General features: G+C 45.2%; 1 protein-coding gene across 2 annotated transcripts in view; it reads left to right on the top strand.

Moving 5' to 3' along the window:
- PARP8 (poly(ADP-ribose) polymerase family member 8) overlaps nucleotides 1-21950 on the top strand; it is a 438516-nt gene that overhangs the window by 397940 nt on the left and 18626 nt on the right. For both annotated transcript variants that reach the window (XM_068249475.1, XM_068249466.1), the window contains exons 20-24: nucleotides 1987-2035; nucleotides 4182-4294; nucleotides 6059-6131; nucleotides 9842-9911; nucleotides 12586-12662. In XM_068249475.1, coding sequence (XP_068105576.1) covers nucleotides 1987-2035; nucleotides 4182-4294; nucleotides 6059-6131; nucleotides 9842-9911; nucleotides 12586-12662 — 382 coding nt within the window. The remainder of the gene's footprint in view (nucleotides 1-1986; nucleotides 2036-4181; nucleotides 4295-6058; nucleotides 6132-9841; nucleotides 9912-12585; nucleotides 12663-21950) is intronic.

Below are 21950 nucleotides of genomic sequence, written 5' to 3'. Positions count from 1 at the left end.
TGTAGTATGTGCTTGTATAGCATTTAGCAGTGCCTACTACTGGTAACTGTTTACACTTCATTATAGTGACCAATATTCAAAAAAGAAGAGTTTCCTGAGCAACAAAATTGCTTGTACACAGGGCCGTTTCTGAACTGTTTGGTGTCCCAAGCGAATCAGCTCCCCCCACACACACACACAGTGCCTTTAGGATTAAGTTAGCGTTGGGGCCTATTTTCACTAGCCACAGATCATTGACGTTTTTCGCACTGGATTTTGAATGCAAATTGTCTATTTAAATCAATAGGCTGCATCCGATACGCACTTGCGTGCAGCGCCAAAATCATTAGTGAAGGCAGCAGTATTCTGCAGGCTGCAACTACATCCCTATAGCCGTGTATGACATGGCTATAGCGATTTGGATGCGGCTTCTCGCAGCACAGGGGCCACATCCGATTTGGAAACTGATGGGGCACCCAGTGGAAATAGGCCCCAAGGCAGTTCCAAAAGGAAAGGTTAGGTGTAAGTATCCAACATGAAGAAAGCTCCTCCATAGCAACAGAACTTGTTGCTGGGCTGTAACCAATGGTGTGACAGTCATTGTGCATGTGTACGCAACTCACTACTAGAGCCACTACAGTAACTAGGGCCCTTTATTCTTAAGGCTGGGCTTCCACACAGGGCCAGTTTAAGCTATAGGGGGGCCCCGGGGTAAAAGTAAGTTCCATCACCCCTCTTCCATAACCGGATGGCGCTGTAACGCTGACACAGTCTCCTGGATCCTGATCACGTCATATCATGTGATCGGAACCAAAAAGACATGTATCAGAAAAGACATACATCACCGCTGCAGGGAAGTTAGAAGAAGCCGATCCAGCCGTCCGGACAGTTAACTATAAAAGCTCCCTGCTGCCCACTCTGCATACCCTGCCAGTCTGTGGAAGGTACACTTCCCCAGTGGCAGGACAAATTTGGCCTTGCAGCCAAATTACTTTATTTTTTGGTCTATAAGACTCACTTTTTCTCCCCCAAAAGTGGGGGGAAAAGTTACTGCGTCTTATAGTCCAAATGCAGGGAGTTCCTGACTTGTGAACGCCGGCCAGTACAAACCTCCAACCCATCACAATGTCAGGGACTCCCTGTACTCTTCCCATGCAAAGGAGGTCACGGGGGAGACTCAAAGGGGCAAAGAAGTGGCCACATGAGGGACAGAGGAGGACACAGGGAGACACAAGAGGTACAAGGGGGCATGAGATACAAAGGGGGCATAATCCACAAGATGCCCCTTCACCATGGATGCATCAGGTTTAGTATTTATTTTTTCCCCTAGTTTTTGCCCTCTAAACGCAGGTGCGTCTTATGGTCAGGATCGTCTTATAGTCCAAAAAGGGTTAGGAATTATAGTGAGAGAAAAAAAGAACTCCTCCTAGCCTAGTTCTGTGTAGGATTGGGACTGTACAAACACATGGTCATCTCATCATGTCACATGTCACTTCAGCTACCCTTTAGATGCATGTATAAGCCTTCCCATGCACGTGGCCTTTCATGCTGGCGGTAGCTGGTACATCCCAGCGCTGCTAGCATAGAGATCAGTGAGTCATTGATGAAGCTTCTGCAGGATGATGCTGCTCAGTATATTGTCTGGATAGAGTTCTTTACCTTCCCCCAGATGGTATAGTGTGTGTCACATCATGATTCACGGCGGCTGGCTGTCCTCAACGGCCTATTTCTCCCATCGCAATCTTTTCAGCGGTGAGCAGATCGTGTTTTTTTACATTAGCTGGGTGATTGAGACTCCGGTAATTATAGAGACTATTTTCCACTTTGTTAACTCGCACATGAAGATCTCTATTGACAGAACAGGCAATGAAGGAAGTGGCTGGGCAGGATATTTACTGAATGTGCCATTCTCTGCACCATTACCATGCAAATCTCCCCGCGCACGCCCGGATTTACTAACTGTATAGAAAGGAACATCTGCTGACTCCTCGCTTCTCTCCTTTCCAGGGTTATTTCCAGTAATAGATCTCATATCGTGAAATTGCCAGTTAACAGGGTAAGTTTTCCTGCTTTTATTCCATCACATTAATGTCAGGGAAATGACAAACTGCATTCACTGTATAGGATTTACTGCTATGTGTATGGTCGGGTTGTTTGCATCGTATTGCCTCTTTGTTTCATATTTCATGGCTCTGAAAGTAAAGGAATTGAATGACCCAGTCTTGAAACACTGTTTGCTTTTATCATAGACATTTCCTGCTATGGTAATCCTATGTCTTCTGTACTTAAAGGACCACTGTCACACTAATCTTAAAATTTAAAGTATACGTAAACATTTACAGATAAAAAGTTTTTCTACAGTAAAATGAGCTATAAATTACTTTTCTCCTACGTTGCTGTCACTTACAGTAAGTAGTAGAAATCTGATTTATGGCTCATTTTACTCTGGAAGAAACATGCTTCTTATTTGTATGTGTTTATATGTATTGTATCTATCTAACGAGGCGGTGGCAGCCCCAGGACCACTCAACACCCATTGGTGTCAAGTGCTGGGGCGGGGTTTTGCAGGAGATCGCACGCGCCAATGAGCGCGCATCTCCACTTGAATGACAGAACTCCGCTCTGTCATCAGTCTCCCAGCGGCAATCGCCGCTAGGAGACTGTTAGACGGCGAAACCGCTATCTATTTACACTGTACAGTGCTGCGATCTAAGGCAGCGATGTACTGGGGAGAGCCGTGTGACACGTCTGTCCCCCTGGGAGACAGGAGTGATTGGCTGTCATAGGCTGAGGCAATTATGGTGATTGGCTGGCGGGAGGAGGGAGCGCCAATTGTAAAAAGAAAAAAAAAATAGCGATATTTATAGAAAGAAAAAATTCAAATAAAATAAATAAATAAATAAATAAATAAAGATGACAGCGGGGATCAGACCCCACCAACAGAAAGCTCTGTTGGTGGGCAGAAAATGGGGGGGGGGGGGGAATCACTTGTGTGCCGAGTTGTACGGCCCTGCAACGAGGCCTTAAATCCGCAGTGGCCTAAATTGTAAAAAAAATAGCCTGATCACTAGGGGGGTGTAAGCCTACGGTTCTGAAATGGTTAAATTTTAAGATTTTCGTGACATTGGTCCTTTCAAAAGGAATCGTAACCAAGCATTGGACTTGATCCTAATCAGTAGCTGATACCCCCTTTCCCATGAGGAATCTTTACCTTTTCTCGAATAGATCATCAGTGGGGTCTGTATGATCCATCATCTTGGTCATGCCAATAAAGCTATCTTTGATTTGATTTGATTTGATGATATTGTAGTGAAACCCCTCCCACAGTGTGATGTCAGGACCTGGGTCCTGACAGTTTCCTGTTTGTAAGCCTTGTTGCCTTGTGAGAAATAATGTCTGTTTCCAACTGCCAAGCAACCAGTATCTCCACAATAACAATATGAACAATATGAACACATTACATGGATAATATGAATCATTTAGTTTAGTCTATTTTTTAACTTCTTTGCAATGTAGTGATTTATTTTTTTCCCCTTTAAAATTGCTCTTTAATATGAACCCAAGGTGACAAACCTATGGAGGCTGCCATATTTATTTCCTTTGCCTGGCAGTCCTGCTGAGTAATGGGAAATTTTGGCGCTCACTAGCGATAGAAGTTTAGGCGCCGGCAGAGACGCCCATTGAAATTCAGGGGAACTTTGGGCGCCAAATATGAACTTGCAGCCATCTAAGGGCCGGAGCATTTTAACATCCACTTTTTGTAAACCTTAACATTGAAGTGTTTCTGAAAAGCGGACATACACAGGGCTGACTGGATGATAAGAATGTGCGTAACATCCTTTAATGTGGCTGTACAGTTTATGGTTTTAACTCTCCTTTTTCATGAGCTGTAAACCTACAAAATTATACCTCTGAAGAAGCGGCCATGTTGTGAGCTCACTGGGCTGCTAAACATGTATTAAAAATGATTATTTTATGCTATGTCATAGGTGACCACTGATTATTATTGTAATTAAAAGTGAAGTTTTACGCTTGAACTTGCTATTACTGAGCTGATAAACCCTCGTTCTGTTTTCTTGCTTTTCTGTTGTATGTTAATCTAAGTAGAGAGGTGGCTTCTCTCTGAGATCATTGTGATTGATATATTTTTGCGCTGTGTTATTAATCAAGTATGGTTTGAATGAATATTTCATGTGTTGCAGCAACTGAAATTTATGCACACCCCTCACCAGTTCCTCCTCCTCAGCAGTCCACCAGCCAAAGAAGCAAATTTCAGAGCTGCTAAGAAACTCTTCGGGAGCACATTTGCATTTCAGTAAGTTTGTCACAGGGAACCCGGGGGAGGGATGGAGAACCAGAACCAGCAGGCATTTCTGTAGTGGGCCTTGTGGAGCTCAGAAGCCCCATCATGAAATAGGTATTTGTGGTATTCCCTTTACATTAGTGAGATCCAGCACCAACAATGCATCAATGCAAAGAATGTGGAGCAAAAGTGGATTGTCTTTCAATCTTGGATTCTACTTGGTTGCTCTGAGCAGTGGTCCCAAATTTGTACCATGTTTCCTGTACTTTTTCTTGCACTGGTTTTGACAAATCTATATCACTGGGTGGCGTATCATTGTTTAACCCTTTAGCAGCCAAATCAAATTTTTCTTGCCGCTGAAGAAGTGTGCCTCCCCCAGCCTGGCAGAGTATGCAGAGTGGGCGGCAGTGAGCGTTTAAAGTTACTAGGGATAATCAATGAGATGCAAATACTTCCATAATTATGCAAATTTGTATGCAAATCTATGCAGTTTGAAAATGGACCAATCAATTTAAACCTAGGTTTAAATTGATGGGTCCATTTCCAAGCTGCATATATTTGCATACAAATTTGCATCAGCTCAGAATAATTTGCACATCTGTGATCATCCCTAATAGTTACCTGTCCGGACGGCCCCGCGCACCGATGTAATCCTGACATGTCTTCTTGGTTCCGATCACATGATATGACATGTGATTGGAATCCTGGAGACCATGTCAACATTACAGTGCCACCTAGTGGAGGAAGAGGGGTGATGGAAGAGTCTGTTTCATCTCTTACATCACCTCTCTTCCACCACCAGGTGGCGCTGTAACGCTGACATGGTCTCCTGAATCCCGATCACTTGTCATATCATATCATGTGACCGGGACCCAGAAGACCTTCCTGAAGTTCAGAGCTGCCAGCGGAGGAAGAGAAGAAGCCGTATGGGACAGGTAAATATAACTGCTTCCCGCCACCTGCTGGTTTGGCTGCACTAGGCGAATGCCGACAGAGGCTTAGAATGCACCGGCATTTTCAAAAGAAACATTTTGTTTGAAGCTGCTAATGGATTAATGTTGTAAGTCAGGTATACAGCCAAAACCGCTGGTATTTTTGTAGATATTATGTCTTTTCATGGGACAGAACTGGAGGTATGACACTTTGATACAATGTAAAGTAGTCATTGTACAGCTTGTATACCAGTGTAACTTTGCCATTCCATCAAAATAACTCAACACACAGCCATTCATGACTAAACCACTAGCAACAAAAGTGAGTACACTCCAAGTGAAGAATGTCAGAATTCTGCCCATTAGACATGTTCCTTCCGCAGGGTCATGTTACTCATTAGTGTTTCAAGGTCTCAGATTTGAATGGGGACCAGGTGTGTTTAATTTGGTGTTATCGCACTCTTTCATACTGGTCACTGGAAGTTCAGCATGAAACCTCGTGGCAGTGAACTCAAAAAAGAATTGTTGCTTTACATAAAGATGGTCAAGACCAGTGATCTGCAAACTTGGCTCTCCAGCTGTTATGGGACTTGTAGTTCCTTAACAGCTGGAGAGCCAAGTTTGCAGATCATTAGCCAAGACTGTAAGAAGATTGCCAACACCCTGAGAGCTGCAGCACGGTGGCCAAGACCATTTAGCAGTTTAACAGGGCAAGTTCCACTGTCATATCTTCAGTGTTGTCCCATGAAAAGATACTGTAGCCAGGTTTGCTGTATCATTGATATTCTCCAGTGTTTCGAGATTTTGTGTAACAGCATTACATGCTTTCTTCTTTCTGTCATAGTGGCTCGCACATAGAAAACTGGCACTCCATCCTGAGGAACGGATTAGTAGTTGCCTCCAATACAAGACTGCAGGTAACGTAAATCTTTGATGTTATCATTTGCATTGCAAGTAAATACTTACCCTTCCTGCAGCTCCCTTCAGGAGCATGCATGGCTCCCAGTGTGTCATGTGACCCAATGCGGGTCAGGTGATATGCTGGGAGCTGTACACAGAGGACGCCGGAAAGCCATTAGGAGCTACAGGAAGTGTAGAAGATGCCTGGTGGCTTTGTAAGTGTTTTTAGATGCACAGGGGGAGGAGGGTTGTGTTTTTTCAGCTGGCTGCTCAAGCAACCGGCAAGCACATGCATCCGGCATCAGGGTATCGCCACCTGTGCCAGATACCAGGGGTCTTGCTGTATTTGTATTCCAATACAGAGCTTTTTCCTTAAGAGATACAAAGTCATGGATAACAAAACCTCTCAGAGAAAACAATTCCACATTAATTTATAGGGCGGTCAATGAGACCCAAATGTTTCTAAGTTTATACGGGATTATGGAAATATTCTATGCAAATTTATGAAGCTTGAAAAGCGGACCAATCGAATGCCACCTTGGTGGGATTTGTTAGCACTGTTTTCAAAGTTTGCATAATCTTATATGAATGATTAGCATTTCATTGACCTTCTGCCAACATAGATGGGGCTTAGCATTTCTCAATAGTAATTTAAAGAGAGCCCGAGGTAGGTTTAAAAAAAATCGTGGATCAGGTAGCCGCAAATACCACTGCTCCCCCGCTGCTCCCGTGGGCTGCAATGGCCCACTTTCACTTTCGTGACCTCAGGGTCACAACGCTGCACTGAGAGACTTGTGTGTCTCTCACAGCGTGGAGGGGGGTGGGGGAGGAGCGTCAGGGGGTTGCGGCCAGGGAGAGAGAGAGCTGCCCAATGGCACCTCTGAAAACCCTGCAGGAACACCCCTGGCGGGCGTTTTGAACAGTAAATCTCTCTCCCTGTGTTTACCTCTGAGATAGCGACAAATATTGTTGTTAATATCGGGGGGGTGGGGGGGGGGGGCAGAGAGAGCGGCGGTGTGGGGACACAGAGATATGTTATGAGGCAGTAACTATTTGCACAGCACAGTGATTGAAAACAGGCTGTGACACGCCATCAGACAGTTTCAGCTAAAGGCCCTAAGCAGTAATAACCCTATGGGGCTATCACGTTAATGCAGTGCGGGTCCTGTGTGGTTAACCCAGAAGTGAGGCATACTTTCATTGTAAAGTATGCTTCATTGTATGGCCACAGCGGTAACATGCAGTAACATTTCGGTTTGTCTCCCCTTGCAAAGATTTTGGTCTCACTTTGTGTCATTGTAACTCCAATCATTTTGTGGAAAATGTCATCGCTTTAAAAAGGCAAAATAACAATAATAATATTAAGAAGAAGAGAGACCTCTTCAATGTTGGACAAAGACTATTATTGTTATTAATGATTTATATAGCGCCATCATCATGCAAGCTGGAAAATAAGCTTCTCATTGACTAACTTTTTTATCAACAAGTTAGATCAACATCAAGGGCTTAAAGAGGAACTCCAGTGAAAATAATTTATTATAAAAAGGTGCTTAATTTTTACAATAATTATGTATACATGATTTAGTCAGAGTTTGCTCATTGTAAAATCTTTCCTCTCCCAGATTCACATTCTGACATGTATTACATGGTGACATTGTTACTGTGGGCAGATTATGTAGCTGTTCTGGCTTTAACAGACAGCTATAAACAGCCATTTCCTGTGTGTGTCATTGTTACATTGTGGCAGTTTGCCCAGAGTACCGTACGGTACCACAGCCTCTTGTGGAACTGGTTTCAGCACAAAATCAGTCATACAGCGCCCCCTGATGGTCTGTTTGTGAAAATCATTATATTTTTCATGTAAAAGTGGGTATCAGCTACTAATTGGGATAAAGTTCAATTCTTGGTCGGAGTTTCTCTTTAAAGTAGCGCTGGGCAAACTATGGCCCACATGTGCTGGGAATCTGACCCGCCGCTGGGTGGCTGGATTCTCCTCCTCCCTCCCTGCGAGTGGGTAATAAGAAGCGATTAACTCACCTATTTGGCGCTTCCAGCGTCAAGTCTCCATGGCCACAGCGGTGTCACGTAACACGCCATCAGGACGTGTCAGTGTTTACTACACTGGCACGTCTTGATGGTATGTCACGTGGTGCCGCTGTTGCCTTGGAGATCTGACACTGGAAGCTGCCATTTACGTGAGTTAATCTCCTTTTTAGCACATGCTCAAAACTCTGCAAGAAGGGAGGGAGATAAAGGAATTCAATCAGAAGAGAAGACATGGTCTCTGATGAAGCAGGGCTAGTCCCAATAATGGGTATTTTAGCAGCTGTGCCCATCTCCTTCTCTTCTGATTGAAATCGTGGACTACCATTTTTCCTCCCCATATTTGTATAAATAAAGGAACATGGTCCGCAGCTGGTGGCCCGGGACGCTTAAACTTTGTCCGGGCCTGGCAAAGTTTATATGCGGACCTCCAAAAAGTTTATATATCGACCCCAAAATAATCAGAGGACACCTACAGAAAACATTGCATGTTTACTAAAGAAACTTGCACAAACCTCTTGCTTTTACTGATGGCTAGCACGGTACAATGCCCTACTGCAACTACATTTTTATTTGTAAGTGTAATTGAGATAAGGTACCCCAGGCTCCTGAACCACCCTATTGGCTGGTGATGCCGTCTATCTGTTGGAAGGCTCAAAGGGGCAGGGATCTTGACAACACTAGTACTTCTTCAGTGTATAGAGCTGGATCAACAAATCAATTTGACATGCAGTTATCAAGCAAAGTAAGCTCTATGCTTTATCATCATATACTCAGTTTATATCATCCAACTTAAAGGACAACTGAGGTGACATGTAACATGAGATAGACATGAGTATGTACAGTGCCTAGCACACAAATAACTATGCTGTGTTCCTTTTTTTCTTTCTCTGCCTGAAAGAGTTAAACATCAGGTATGCAAGTGACAGTTTCTGTCCGGGTTCGGAACGGGTCGGACTGGGTCAGACTATCGCATAATCCTTACTGTTAAGTAATCACAGCCATAAAATACTATCCTGGCAGAAAATGGCTTCTGAGAGTAGAAAAGAGATAAACAGGGTCAATAATTCTTAGATTTGAGCTCTGGCATACTTCAATCAAGGTGTCATTGTGCAGAGATGATAAAACAGTAAAAACTAAAAAAGTAGATTTAAATATAAAATAAAACTGTGCAATAACTGAAAAAATAATTTTTAGGTGAAGGAGGATAGATACAATTGTTTTTCTCATAAGCTTATTTTCACCTTGGATGTCCTTCAGGGTCACTTTGAACCAAAAGTAACTTTGTCACAGGTGTTATTATCAAATCTATCTGGAAGATCTACGATATTGAGGAGAAATCAGAAGGATCTATAAATGTGCTTCAAGCATTTGACGCCTTGCCATGTCAGCGTGTAATAAGATTATCCGAGGACTTTAGTGCTCTCATGTCAGATATGATATATTTTAGTAGCTCTTGTTATATATTTCTGCAGTCTTACTGTAGGCCTTGTACATTATTATCAAATTAAAGATGTTGTCCAATGATTTTGGAGACCGTGGACGGTCAATAAGAAGTTGTTCCTCTTCTGTATTTTCAGCTTATTGATTGACCCGTCACTTATGAACTATATCAGCGAGGTTGTTAATAAAATAAACAACTGATTTCTCCTCAGTGATAAAAGTCTTTGTCTTGTTGTTTCAGCTTCATGGTGCCATGTACGGAAGTGGAATCTATCTCAGCCCTTTAGCAAGCATATCATTTGGCTACTCAGGTGTGCATTTTTGCTTTTTTTTTAGGAGGATGGGGGGAGGGGGGTTTCCTGTGGCTGTTTTTTTCATTATACCACTGTGGTTGTGCTACTGAAAACCGTTTTGCCTATCCTGTAAAAGTTTAACCATACCACCTTATCACCTGCTTGAGCAAAGAGTTACAGTGGAGGAAATAATTATTTGACCGCTCACTGATTTTGTAAGTTTGTCCAATGACAAAGAAATGAAAAGTCAGGACATCAGGCTAAAATCCATTTTCAGTTTGACTGCCTTATTTGCCTTATTGTAACAATTTTTTTTATATTTTTTTTTTTTTGCTATGTGTGACATTTGCTGTATAGGAAAACTGTGACTTTAGACAATTTCTTAGTAATCAGCAATTGGCCCTTAGGGTAGGGATCCACTACCGGTTTGCAGCAACCGCGGAAGTGCCCATGATTTAGCAAATTGTGGAAGTGCCACGGTTCCCAGAGAGATCATGATTTGGCTACTGTAGCCACTGATGCGATCGCTCCCAAATTGCTGCATGCAACGTTTGCTAGCGTAGTAATTCAGTAATGCAAACGCTTGCCCAACGCAATGCATTGAGTGTAAAAGGGCTCTTACTGTTTTCACCAAAGACTGGATGAAACCCCACATCAAACTGATAAAACATAACCTACTGCAGAGATAGGGGCCCTTGTAAGATGAGTCTAGGCTGAATCCTGCTTATTTCTCTTCGAAAATTAATTTAGATGAATCGTTGCTCTACAAGCTTCATTAGGGTTTTTCCACTAAGTATTAAGTCTTTTATTGTTAGAGGGTTCAAAAACTTATTTCACTCAATGAAATGAAAATCAGTTGCTATCTTTTATTTAAGGTTATTTTTTCGAATTTCCTTTTGATGTGCTATCTGCCACTGTTAAAATAAACCTACCATTGAAATTATACTGTTCTGAGACTTTTCATTTCTTTGTCATTGGACAAACTTACAAAATCAGTGAGGGGTCAAATAATTATTTCCTCCACTGTATTTCATAAAGTTACTGATAGGGTTTAAAAATGCTTAATTTTGCTGGCAAGGTTATCAATTACCTGCCTTCAAAGTCTACCAATTGCAGTTAAAGTGAACCTGTCTTGCTCCCGACAGCGGGAGAGCGACTGGGGTGCGTACGTAGCTGGGTCACGCATGAATGACGAAGAGCAACTTGGCCAGAGAACTGTGCTGTCCAGCGAGAGTCAGGCGCAGCCCGGGGAGAGACACTGAGTGGCCTCAAGGGGGCTGGAGGAAGCCCCAGGTGAGTATAAAACCTGAGATTTTTTTTGTCTCAGGTGCGCTTTAAAGTAAACCAGAGGTGAAAAGAATAATAAAAAGCAGATACTTACCTGAGAGGGAAGCCTCTAGATTCTGCAGAGGATTCATGTGTCCTCCAGGAGACCTCGCTTGTAAATCACGACAGTGTTCCTCCTTATGCATGAGGATGGCCACGCCTGCGCAGTCAGTCACACGGAGCCTCTCGTGGATGAGTGGCTCTGGTTTACAGTCCAGGCACGGCCGTACTCACGCAGGAGCAGTACAGTCATTCTTGTGCATGAAGAGGAGCGTGGCCACGTAGCATATCCAACAAACTCTTGTCTAATATGTTCCAGGGGTATGGCAATGGTGGAGGCCATGGGAAGCCTCTGCAGGATCTTGGGTAAGTATTTTTTTTCACCTCAGGTACACTTTAATAAAAAAAAAAAAAAACCCTTTCCAATGCCTCTCAGTTTACAAGGAGCTTGGGTATTATTGTTGCCGCATAAGTGTTGCAGTCCGAGCTCCCATAGACTGACAACAAGCATTCCAAATGATCCCACCATTCTGTGCTCGTTTTAGCTAACCACTACCGTTGCATAAAAACAGGGGCTAAAGCTGCCCAGGTACTGCGTTCAGCTGTTGTTCAAACCCACTAAATCTTTAGCAATGCCCGACTCCCGAGGCTTAGGCCCGGTTCACATTAGCATTTGCCAACGGAACAGGCCGTACGGTTCCGTGGTCCGTTCCGCTGAGTGAACGAAAAAATGCTGCAGGACCCTATTTTCCAGACCGTTTTGCTCAGTGGAGCGGAAACGGAAGGTTTTGCAGCATATAGGAACCAATGAAAACGGATGTTTTACAGCTCACTGGCTGTTAAACGGACCGTTTTCAGCGGATCCAGCTGGCCTGATCCGTTTGTCCGGTTCCGTAAAAAACCGCTAATGTGAACCGGGCCTTACACAATCGCATCCCCTGCATGCTGGAAGCTGTTTCACCACATTCACTCCTAGTTCCTCTGCCCAACCCCTGCATAGTAACAGTAGCACCATGAACTAGAGGCTGATGACGTTTCTGTATAGCGTCTTTAGTTCTCTGTTGGCTTGGCAGGGATCGGTACACAATTCCTTGAGCGACAAGACATCTGCAAGACATCCTCCCGTGGGTATGTATCTTTAAGCATTGCAGAAGATGTCAGTGCTATATACTAATGCATAAGTATAATAATCTAAGTAAGGGGAATATGGAAACAGCAGTTGTCATTCACCATGCTACTTGCCTGGCTGCCAGTGGTGTGAGGACATGTAAGGGAAAGCCATGACTGGTAGCTTCCAGATTATTTTCATCTCAAATTCCCTTTAAGATACTTTACATCTACTATATGTGTATTTTCTCTTTAACAGGGATGAACAAGAAGCAACAGAAAGTGTCAGCAAAGGACGACCCTCCATCAGGCAGCAAAAGCAGTAGTACAACACAGGTACTTTCACTCATAGCTCCGAACAGGGGTGCCTCTAGTCATTTTGTCACTCCAGGCGAGAAAACCTGTGCCCCCCCAAGCCCCTCCCCCCCCAGGAAAATAATCATAATGCAGCATCGTTTCACCAGAAAATAATCATAATTCGGCAGTGTTTCATCAGAAAATAATAGTAATTATCGTAATTCAGAATCGTAATTCACCAGAAAATAATCGTAATGTGGCAGTGTTTCACCAGAAAATACACTTATTGCAGCAGCAGTTCACCGGAAAATATTCGTAAGGTGGCAGCATTTCACCAGAAAATACACTTATTGCAGCAGCATTTCACCAGAAATTATTCATAGGGCAGCAGCATTTCACCAGAAAATAATCGTAATGGGGCAGCGTTGTCAGAAAATAATCGTAATGTGGAAGCGTTTCACCAGAAAATACACGTAATCCGAGCAGAGGGAAAGAGTAGAGAGGGAGAGGCAGCATAAGATGTAAGAGGGGGGTAGAGGAAACAGAGAGGGGGAGGGATAGACAGCATAATGGCCCGTACTCACGGGCTGCAAATGTTGCCTGTCGCCAGCACACGTGAGCGTGTGGGCGACAGGCCGGCGACAGCTCCTCGCCAGGTCCCTCCGTGTACACACGCGGAAGAGGGACCAGCGGCGAGGCGGAAGCTGTCGCCGACGTTCCTCCTCCCTCCGCCGGAAGCTCCATATACTTTAATGGAGGTTGCTGTCGCTAGTCCACGTACTCACGCGGACTAGCGACAGTTGCGGCGGAGGTGCGGCGGCGACTGTCGCCATGCGATTGAAACTTTCAATCGCATGGCGACATGAGCGACGGGCGACAGTTCGGGTTGCGCGCGCGTGCAACGGCCCATACTCACGGGCGACCTGTCGCCGCAACACGCGCGTGCCGCGTGTTGAGGCGACAAAAGTCCCTCGTGAGTATGGGCCATGAGATGGAAGAGGGTGCAGAGAAACAGAGGGGGGTAGAGACAGCATAAGATGGAAGAGGGGGCAGAGGAACAGAGAGGGGAGAGGGAGAGACAGCACAGCACTAAAGCACAGGTTTACAGCTTTACCAGCCTACAGCCTAACCAGCTTTCAAAGAAAACTCTAGTATTAAAAGAGCAGGGCACATTCTAGCAGTTATAACAGTACTGGGAGTCTGCACACAGGACAGGAAGTGTTCTTAGCAGCCTGCCTGCATACCTTCTCTTCTGCCTGTGCATGCAGCTTATCATCTCTGGAGTAGTGATGGGTCGTTTGTGAACGAGCCTGCTCTAAGAGCTGGCTTTTTGCTGCGAACGACAAGAGCCGATTCTCAGTTTTGAAAGGGCCGATGCCTCAGCCGCCCCACAGAGCTCTGCTTTGCTCTGCAATAAAGGGCGCTGAGGCATGTTGGGAGATGTAGTCCTCCTCTTGCAGCTTGTAGGAGTGTATGGGGCGGAGCAGAGCAGTAGCAGGAGGGATTGCCCCAGTCAGAGAAGCAGTCTGGAATTGTCATGGAGACGGGGGCGGGGCTTTTACTCCGATTCTGAGTGGTGTTTAGTGATATTTAATCAAGAGCCGATTCAGAGCCGTAAGAGCCGGCTCTTTAATGGGAGCCGATTCAGAAGAGTCGATTCTCTGAAAAGAGCCGGAATTCCCATCACTACTCTGGAGCAGAAACTTCCCTTCTCCCGGGCTGTGTTGCTGTCTTGTGCGGGGGCGGGGCTCCAACACGGACACATCACATTCTTCTCTCTGTGACTGCATCTGTCCCCTGGCTGTCTCGCTCCAGTGTCTGTGTGCAGCCAGTGACACAGGTGGGGGGTCAGACTGTCGGGGGCATAAGCTGGCTGGCCGCTGGCTCCTGGTTTGACTGGCATGGGGCGGAGTTAAAGGCTGGGCCACACGAGGTAAACACTTTACCTGTGTGGCTACTGAGAAGAAGGGGCACGGCTTTAAAGAAGGAGCCTGGCAGAGAAGAGCAGTATTGGTTGCTCTATTGGCTGGGGAGAAGTGGAGGTGGAGGCACTGCTGAGCACATGGTAGTGTGCCGAGCACCGGGGACTGAGTCGGGAGGTAATATAATATACAAAAAAAAAAAAACATGGTCACAGTAGCAGCGGCAGGGGAATGCGCCTCACCACCTCATGGCGCCTCACCACCTCATGGCGCCCCAGGCAACCGCCTATACTTGCCTGGTGGGTGAGACGCCCCTGGCTCCGAACTGTCTATCTTTTGGAGGGACAGTCCCTCTTTGGGACCTCTCTCCCTTTGTCCCTCTTTCTTCCTCATTTGTCCCTCATTCAGAACTGATGTACAGATCTGTGTAAATATATGCATTTTTCTACTGAAAAAAATGTGATTTATTGACTCTAAACTTTATTCCCATCCTTAACCATATCAGCCCGCAGGGATTTTTCACCTTATGCATCAGAGCAATTTTCACCTCCCTAATTATCACCAAGAATTGATCTATATCTTGCTTTTTCCTGCCACCAATTAGGCTTTCTTTGGATAGTACATTTTGCTAAAAATAATTTTTTTATAAATGTGTTTTAACAGGAATATTAAGGAAATAATGGAAAAAAAATGCATTATTTCTCAGTTTTCAGCCGTTATAGCTTTAAAACAATACATGCTACCATAATTAAAACCTATGTATTCTATTTGCCCATTTGTCCCGGTTATTGCACCATTTAAATTATGTCCCTATCACAATGTATGGCGCCAATATTTTATTTGGAAATAAAGGTGCATTTTTTTCAGATTTGCGTCCATCACTATTTACAAGCGTATAATTAAAAAAATGTTCAAAATATACTCTCTTCACATGCATATATAAAATGTTCAGACCCTTAGGTAACTATATTTTGTTTTTGTTTTTTTTATTTGTAATTTTTTTTTATCTTTCATTAAAAATTGGATGTAGATGTAGTATTACTATTTGGCCACAAGATGGCCACTGTGAGCATTTTCCTTTTTTTTTGTCCTGGAAGCGAGATCCCAATTCCAGGATGTACCAGGAACACGGGGTTTTTTTGTGTCAGAAAGACGGCGGTTTCTAAAAAGAAACCGTCGGTCTTTCTAGCGGGCACTTAGATCGATGAATGGGAATTATATTCCCATTCATTGATCGCTGGGCTAATGGGGGGTACCACGTACTGGCGCAATCGCAGGCGGGAGCGCGCACCCGCACAGCAACAGCTGCCTGGACGTGAGCTTCACGTCCAGGCGGCATAAATGGTTAAATTGATATTATTTTCAAATGTTAATATGAAGAAAAATGGACCAGGATAGAAAGGACCAGTGTGGTTTGGATTATAGAACAACATGTTTTTCTTATAAAATCTTTATGGTATGCATGACTAGGGGTGTGACAGGGCGGGATGATGGGTGTGGCAGGGGTGTGGTTTAAAGAGAGTCTGAAGCGAGAATAAATCTTGCTTCAGACCTCATAGATAGCAGGGCCATGTGTGCCCCTGCTAAACCGCCGCTATCGCGCCGCTAAACGGGGGTCCCTTCACCCCCAAATCCCCCTGCGTGCAGCGCATCCCCTCTTCCGCATAGAGGCTGGGCTAACCGCCGCAGCCCTTCCCCACGTGCATCTGTCAGCGGTATCTCCGCCTCTCCCCCGCCCCTCTCAGTCTTTCTTCACTGAGAGGGGCGGGGGAGAGGCGGCGATGCGCCGCTGATAGACGCGACTGGAGGCAGGGCTGCAGCCGTTAGCCCTGCCTCCAGGAAGAAAAAAATCACGACCAAGTTTGCGACCAAGGTATGCGGGGGTGGGTTTGGGGGTGAAGGGACCCCCGTTTAGCCGCAGGATGGCGGCGGTTTAGCAGGGGCACAAATGCCCCTGCTAACTATGAGCTCTGAACCTTCCTCACCTATGCCTGGTTACTCACCCACCAAAAATTACTTTCTCCCCCTCTCTACCTGGCCAGTCACTCACTCTCACCTCACCCTCAATGCTTTAAAGCTAATGGGAACCCTTATTTAAATTTAAAAAAAAAGTCAGAAACTCACGTAAGGAGAGGGAAGGCTCGGTCCTAATGAGCCTTCCCGGTGCCCCCGGTGCTGCTCTGGCTCCTCCGTTCACATCCCCCGCCGAGGGGACTTCGGGAGCCGAGTCTTTCCGAAGACAGGCGGCGCACACGCGAGTGCTTCATAGAGGGCGCACGCGCAATGTAGAGTGGCCCGTCTTCGGGAGCACTCGGGCTCCCGAAGCATTTCCGAAGCCTCCCTTCGGCTGGGAGACAGTGGTATTTGACCGAAACGGTCGAATACCACTACGGGGGAGCCAGGACAACAGCGGGGACTGGGAGAGGAGAGGGGATGCTCTACGGGACCCAGAGCCTCCCTCTCCTTAGGTAAGTCTCTGACTTTTTTTTTTAATACGGGTTCCCATTCACTTTAACTGCCTAGTGCCTTTCTTCACTAATCTCCAAAGCTCATCTCACTACCTGTGCTCTGAACCCTATTCCCTCTTATCTTATCCCCCAGCTTTTCTCATCCTTCATCCCTGTGTAACAACTATTTTCAACCTCTCCACCTCAACTGGCATTTTTTCTTCCTCATTTAAAGTACCCCTGACTTCGCTGTATAATATACAGTACTATGTTTAATGCTTTATTTATTTTATGCACTGTGACTTAAATCACAGCGCCTTCCCCACCCCCCTTTAACGCACCCCCCTGCCCCTCCCCTCTACTCAGCTGAAATCTTTGACTTGAGCAGAATGTCGAGGATGGGCAGGGAGGAAGTGTCAGTACTTTCTCCTCTCTGCCTGTCATCAGGAACACTTGCCGCTTTTATTTTCTATCTACCGTATATACTCGACAGTGTTCTCCACAGAATTTTTTTCCAGCCGGGTGGCATGAAACAGCCGCCGGGTGGCATAAAAAAACAGCCGGGTGGGGCAAAATGGGAGAATGCAGGGCTGGTGCTTTTGTGTGCAGCTCTGCTTACAGTATAGGAGGAGGTGAACTGATAACAGCCAGGTGCTCACCAAAACTAGCCGGGTGGAGCACCCGGCTAAAAGAGCCTGGGGAGAACACTGCTCGACTATAAGTCGAGAAATTTAGGTCTGATCAACTTTTGTAAAGTAAGGGGGTCGACTTATACTCATGTCAGATCCTAAATTTCTGACTTGTAGCAGAGTATCAAGCGACCCCTCTGCTCTGCATCTGCTGCAGTATGCCCCCCTAGTGCTGCCAGCCAGATTGTATCCCCCTGCTCTGCTAAGATTCCTAGATGCCACAATGCCGCTCACCCCTGCAAGCAGGAGAATGGACTAACCCCTGCTCATTACTTATGCCCTTAGGCAGCAGCTGAGAGTGCTGAGCACATGATGCTCTGGCAGCTGCGGGGGAAGTAACCGCTCACTGTGCCCCTTTGTACCTGTTAAAATGAATAATGCAGCTCTCTCCCTGGCACTAACTGTATAAACAGCGCTGACACTTCAGGGGAAGCAGCAATTAGATTGGCTGGGCATGGGACAGTGATGCGGGGAGTGGGAGCTTAAATCGCCGGTGTCCTTTCATGAAAAGCTGCTTGCATCAGGGACAGGCTGGTGAGGACAGTGATCGGTGGCTGTAACGGAGGGATTTAGAGCGGCTCCTACAACCGATCACTGTCCTCACCAGCTGTCCCTGATGCAAGCAGCTTTTAATGAAAGGACACCGGCGAGTTAAGCTCCGCCCCCGCCAGCCGCATCACTGTCCCATGCCCAGCCTATCTAATTGCCGTTACCCCTGAAGGGTCAGCGCTGCTGATACAGTGATTATAGCATCATTGATCCCAGCCAGCAGGTATCCATCCCAGCCAGATCTGAGGCAAGATACCTGGAGCAATTAACCCTTATGATCTACAAGCATATTTTCAGCACTGCGCTGCTGTTAATGTTATGTATTAACACATTAACAGCAGCACAGTGTGGGGAAGATGCATGGAGATCATGCAGTGCCATTTGCTCCAGGTATCTTGCCTCATACATGTAAAAACAACATGTCAAAAATGTACAGTAAACTCCTTAACCACTTAAGGACCACAGTCTTTTCGCCCCTTAAGGACCAGAGCCTTTTTCTCCATTCAGACCACTGCAGCTTTCACGGTTTATTGCTCGGTCATACAACCTACCACCTAAATGAATTTTACCTCCTTTTCTTGTCACTAATACAGCTTTCTTTTAGTGCTATTTGATTGCTGCTGCGAGTTTTACTTTTTATTATATTCATCAAAAAAGACATGAATTTTGTCAAAAAAATGACTTTTTTAACTTTCTGTGCTGACATTTTTCAAATAAAGTAAAATTTCCTATACATTTGAGCGCGAAAGTTATTCTGCTACATGTCTTTGATAAAAAAAAACATTCAGTGTATATTTATTGGATTGGGTAAAAGTTATAGCGTTTACAAACTATGGTGCCAAAAGTGAATTTTCCCATTTTCCAGCATCTCTTACTTTTCCGCCCACCTGTCATGTTTCATGAGGGGCTAAAATTCCAGGATAGTACAAAAACCCCCCAAATGACCCCATTTTGGAAAGAAGACATCCCAAAGTATTCACTGAGAGGCATGGTGAGTTCATAGAAGATTGTATTTTTTGTCACAAGTTAGCGTAAAATGACATTTTGAGACAAAAAAAAAAAAAAAATTCCATTTCTGCTAACTTGTGACAAAAAAAAAATGAAATCTGCCACGGACTCACCATAGCCCTCTCTGAATACCTTGAAGTGTTTTATTTTTTGTCACAAGTTAGCGGAAATTGATTTTTATTAGTTTTTTTCACAAAGTGTCATTTTCCGCTAACTTGTGACAAAAAATAAAATCTTCTATGAACTCACCGTACTACTAACGGAATACCTTGGGGTGTCTTCTTTCTAAAATGGGGTCATTTGTGGGGTTCCTATACTGTCCCGGCATTTTAGGGGCCCTAAACCGTGAGGAGTAGTCTTGAAAACAAATGTCTCAAAATGACCCTTGAAATCCTAAAGGTACTCATTGGACTTTGGGCCCCTTAGCGCAGTTAGGGTGCAAAAAAGTGCCACACATGTGGTATCGCCGTACTCAGGAGAAGTAGTATAATGTGTTTTGGGGTGTATTTTTACACATACCCATGCTGGGTGGGAGAAATATCTCTGTAAATGGACAATTGTGTGTAAAAAAAGCAAAAGATTGTCATTTACAGAGATATTTCTCCCACCCAGCATGGGTATGTGTAAAAATACACCCCAAAACACATTATACTACTTCTCCTGAGTACGGCGATACCACATGTGTGGCACTTTTTTGCACCCTAACTGCGCTAAGGGGCCCAAAGTCCAATGAGTACCTTTAGGATTTCACAGGTCATTTTGAGAAATTTCATTTCAAGACTACTCCTCACGGTTTAGGGCCCCTAAAATGCCAGGACAGTATAGGAACCCCACAAACGACCCCATTTTAGAAAGAAGACACCCCAAGGTATTCCGTTAGGAGTATGGTGAGTTCATAGAAGATTTTATTTTTTGTCACAAGTTAGCGGAAAATGACACTTTGTGAAAAAAACTAATAAAAATCAATTTCCGCTAACTTGTGACAAAAAAATAAAATCTTCTATGAACTCACCGTACTACTAACGGAATACCTTGGGGTGTCTTCTTTCTAAAATGGGGTCATTTGTGGGGTTCCTATACTGTCCTGGAATTTTAGGGGCCCTAAACCGTGAGGAGTAGTCTTGAAACGAAATTTCTCAAAATGACCTGTGAAATCCTAAAGGTACTCATTGGACTTTGGGCCCCTTAGCGCAGTTAGGGTGCAAAAAAGTGCCACACATGTGGTATTGCCGTACTCAGGAGAAGTAGTATAATGTGTTTTGGGGTGTATTTTTACACATACCCATGCTGGGTGGGAGAAATATCTCTGTAAATGGACAATTGTGTGTAAAAAAAGCAAAAGATTGTCATTAACAGAGATATTTCTCCCACCCAGCATGGGTATGTGTAAAAATACACCCCAAAACACATTAAACTACTTCTCCTGAGTACGGCGGTACCACATGTGTGGCACTTTTGTGCACCCTAACTGCGCTAAGGGGCCCAAAGTCCAATGAGCACCTTCAGGCTTTACAGGGATGCTTACAATTTAGCACCCCCCGCCCCCACTTGCCAGGACAGTTAACAAACCCCACAAATGAGCCAATTTTGGAAAGAATACACGCTAAGGCAGGGGTGCCCAATAGGTCGATCGCGATCTACCGGTAGATCGCGACCGCCTAATCGGTAGATCGCGGCCTCTTGGCTGCGTCCCATTGAATTTAGCAGCCAGCAGCTGTATATCGCAGTTTCTGCTGCTGGCCGCTGGAGGAGAGAGCCTGGCCAATCAGGGGAGGGGAGGAGAGAGCCTGGCCAATCAGGGGAGGGGAGGAGAGAGCCTGGCCAATCAGGGGAGGAGAGGCGCACAGCCAATCAGGGGAGGAGAGGCGCACAGCCAATCAGGGGAGGAGAGGCGCACAGCCAATCAGGGGAGGAGAGGCGCGCAGCCAATCAGGAGAGGAGAGGCGCGCAGCCATTTAGGAGAGGAGAGGCGCGCAGCCATCCAGGAGAGGAGAGGCGCGCAGCCAATCGGGTGGAGAGGCGGAAAACGTCCGAGTTCCGACTCCACTCACGCTGCCCACCGGAGCCAGGCCTGAAGATCTGGACGCCACCGGCCCTATATCCAGGTAACCTATACTGAAGGGACCTATACCCGGCTAACCTATACTGAAGGGACCTATACCCAGCTAACCTATACTGAAGGGACCTGTACCCGGCTAACCTATACTGAAGGGACCTATACCCGGCTAACCTATACTGAAGGGACCTATACCCTGCTAACCTATACTGAAGGGACCTATACCCTGCTAACCTATACTGAAGGGACCTATACCCGGCTAAACTATACTGAAGGGACCTATACCCTGCTAACCTATACTGAAGGGACCTATACCCTGCTAACCTATACTGAAGGGACCTATACCCGGCTAAACTATACTGAAGGGACCTATACCTAACTACATTTCCGGGGGGGGGGAAGGTGCATTTGAAACACCGGTAGATCTCCTGGCCTCGGCGAATTTTAAAGTAGCTCGCGAGCCGAAAAAGTGTGGGCACCCCTGCGCTAAGGTATTCCATGAGGGCCATTGTGACTTCATAGAAAATTTTATTTTTTGTCACAAGTTAGCGGAAAATGACATTTTGTGAAAAAAAAAAAAAAACACAATTTCTGCTAACTTGTGACAAAAAATAAAATATTCTATGAACTCACCATGCACCTAACGGAATACTTTG

Source organism: Hyperolius riggenbachi, chromosome 1 (assembly GCF_040937935.1).
Source record: "Hyperolius riggenbachi isolate aHypRig1 chromosome 1, aHypRig1.pri, whole genome shotgun sequence".
Classification (NCBI taxonomy): Eukaryota; Metazoa; Chordata; class Amphibia; order Anura; family Hyperoliidae; genus Hyperolius; species Hyperolius riggenbachi.
Note: the sequence above shows the minus strand (reverse complement) of the source record. Positions and strands in the feature narration are given on the sequence as shown.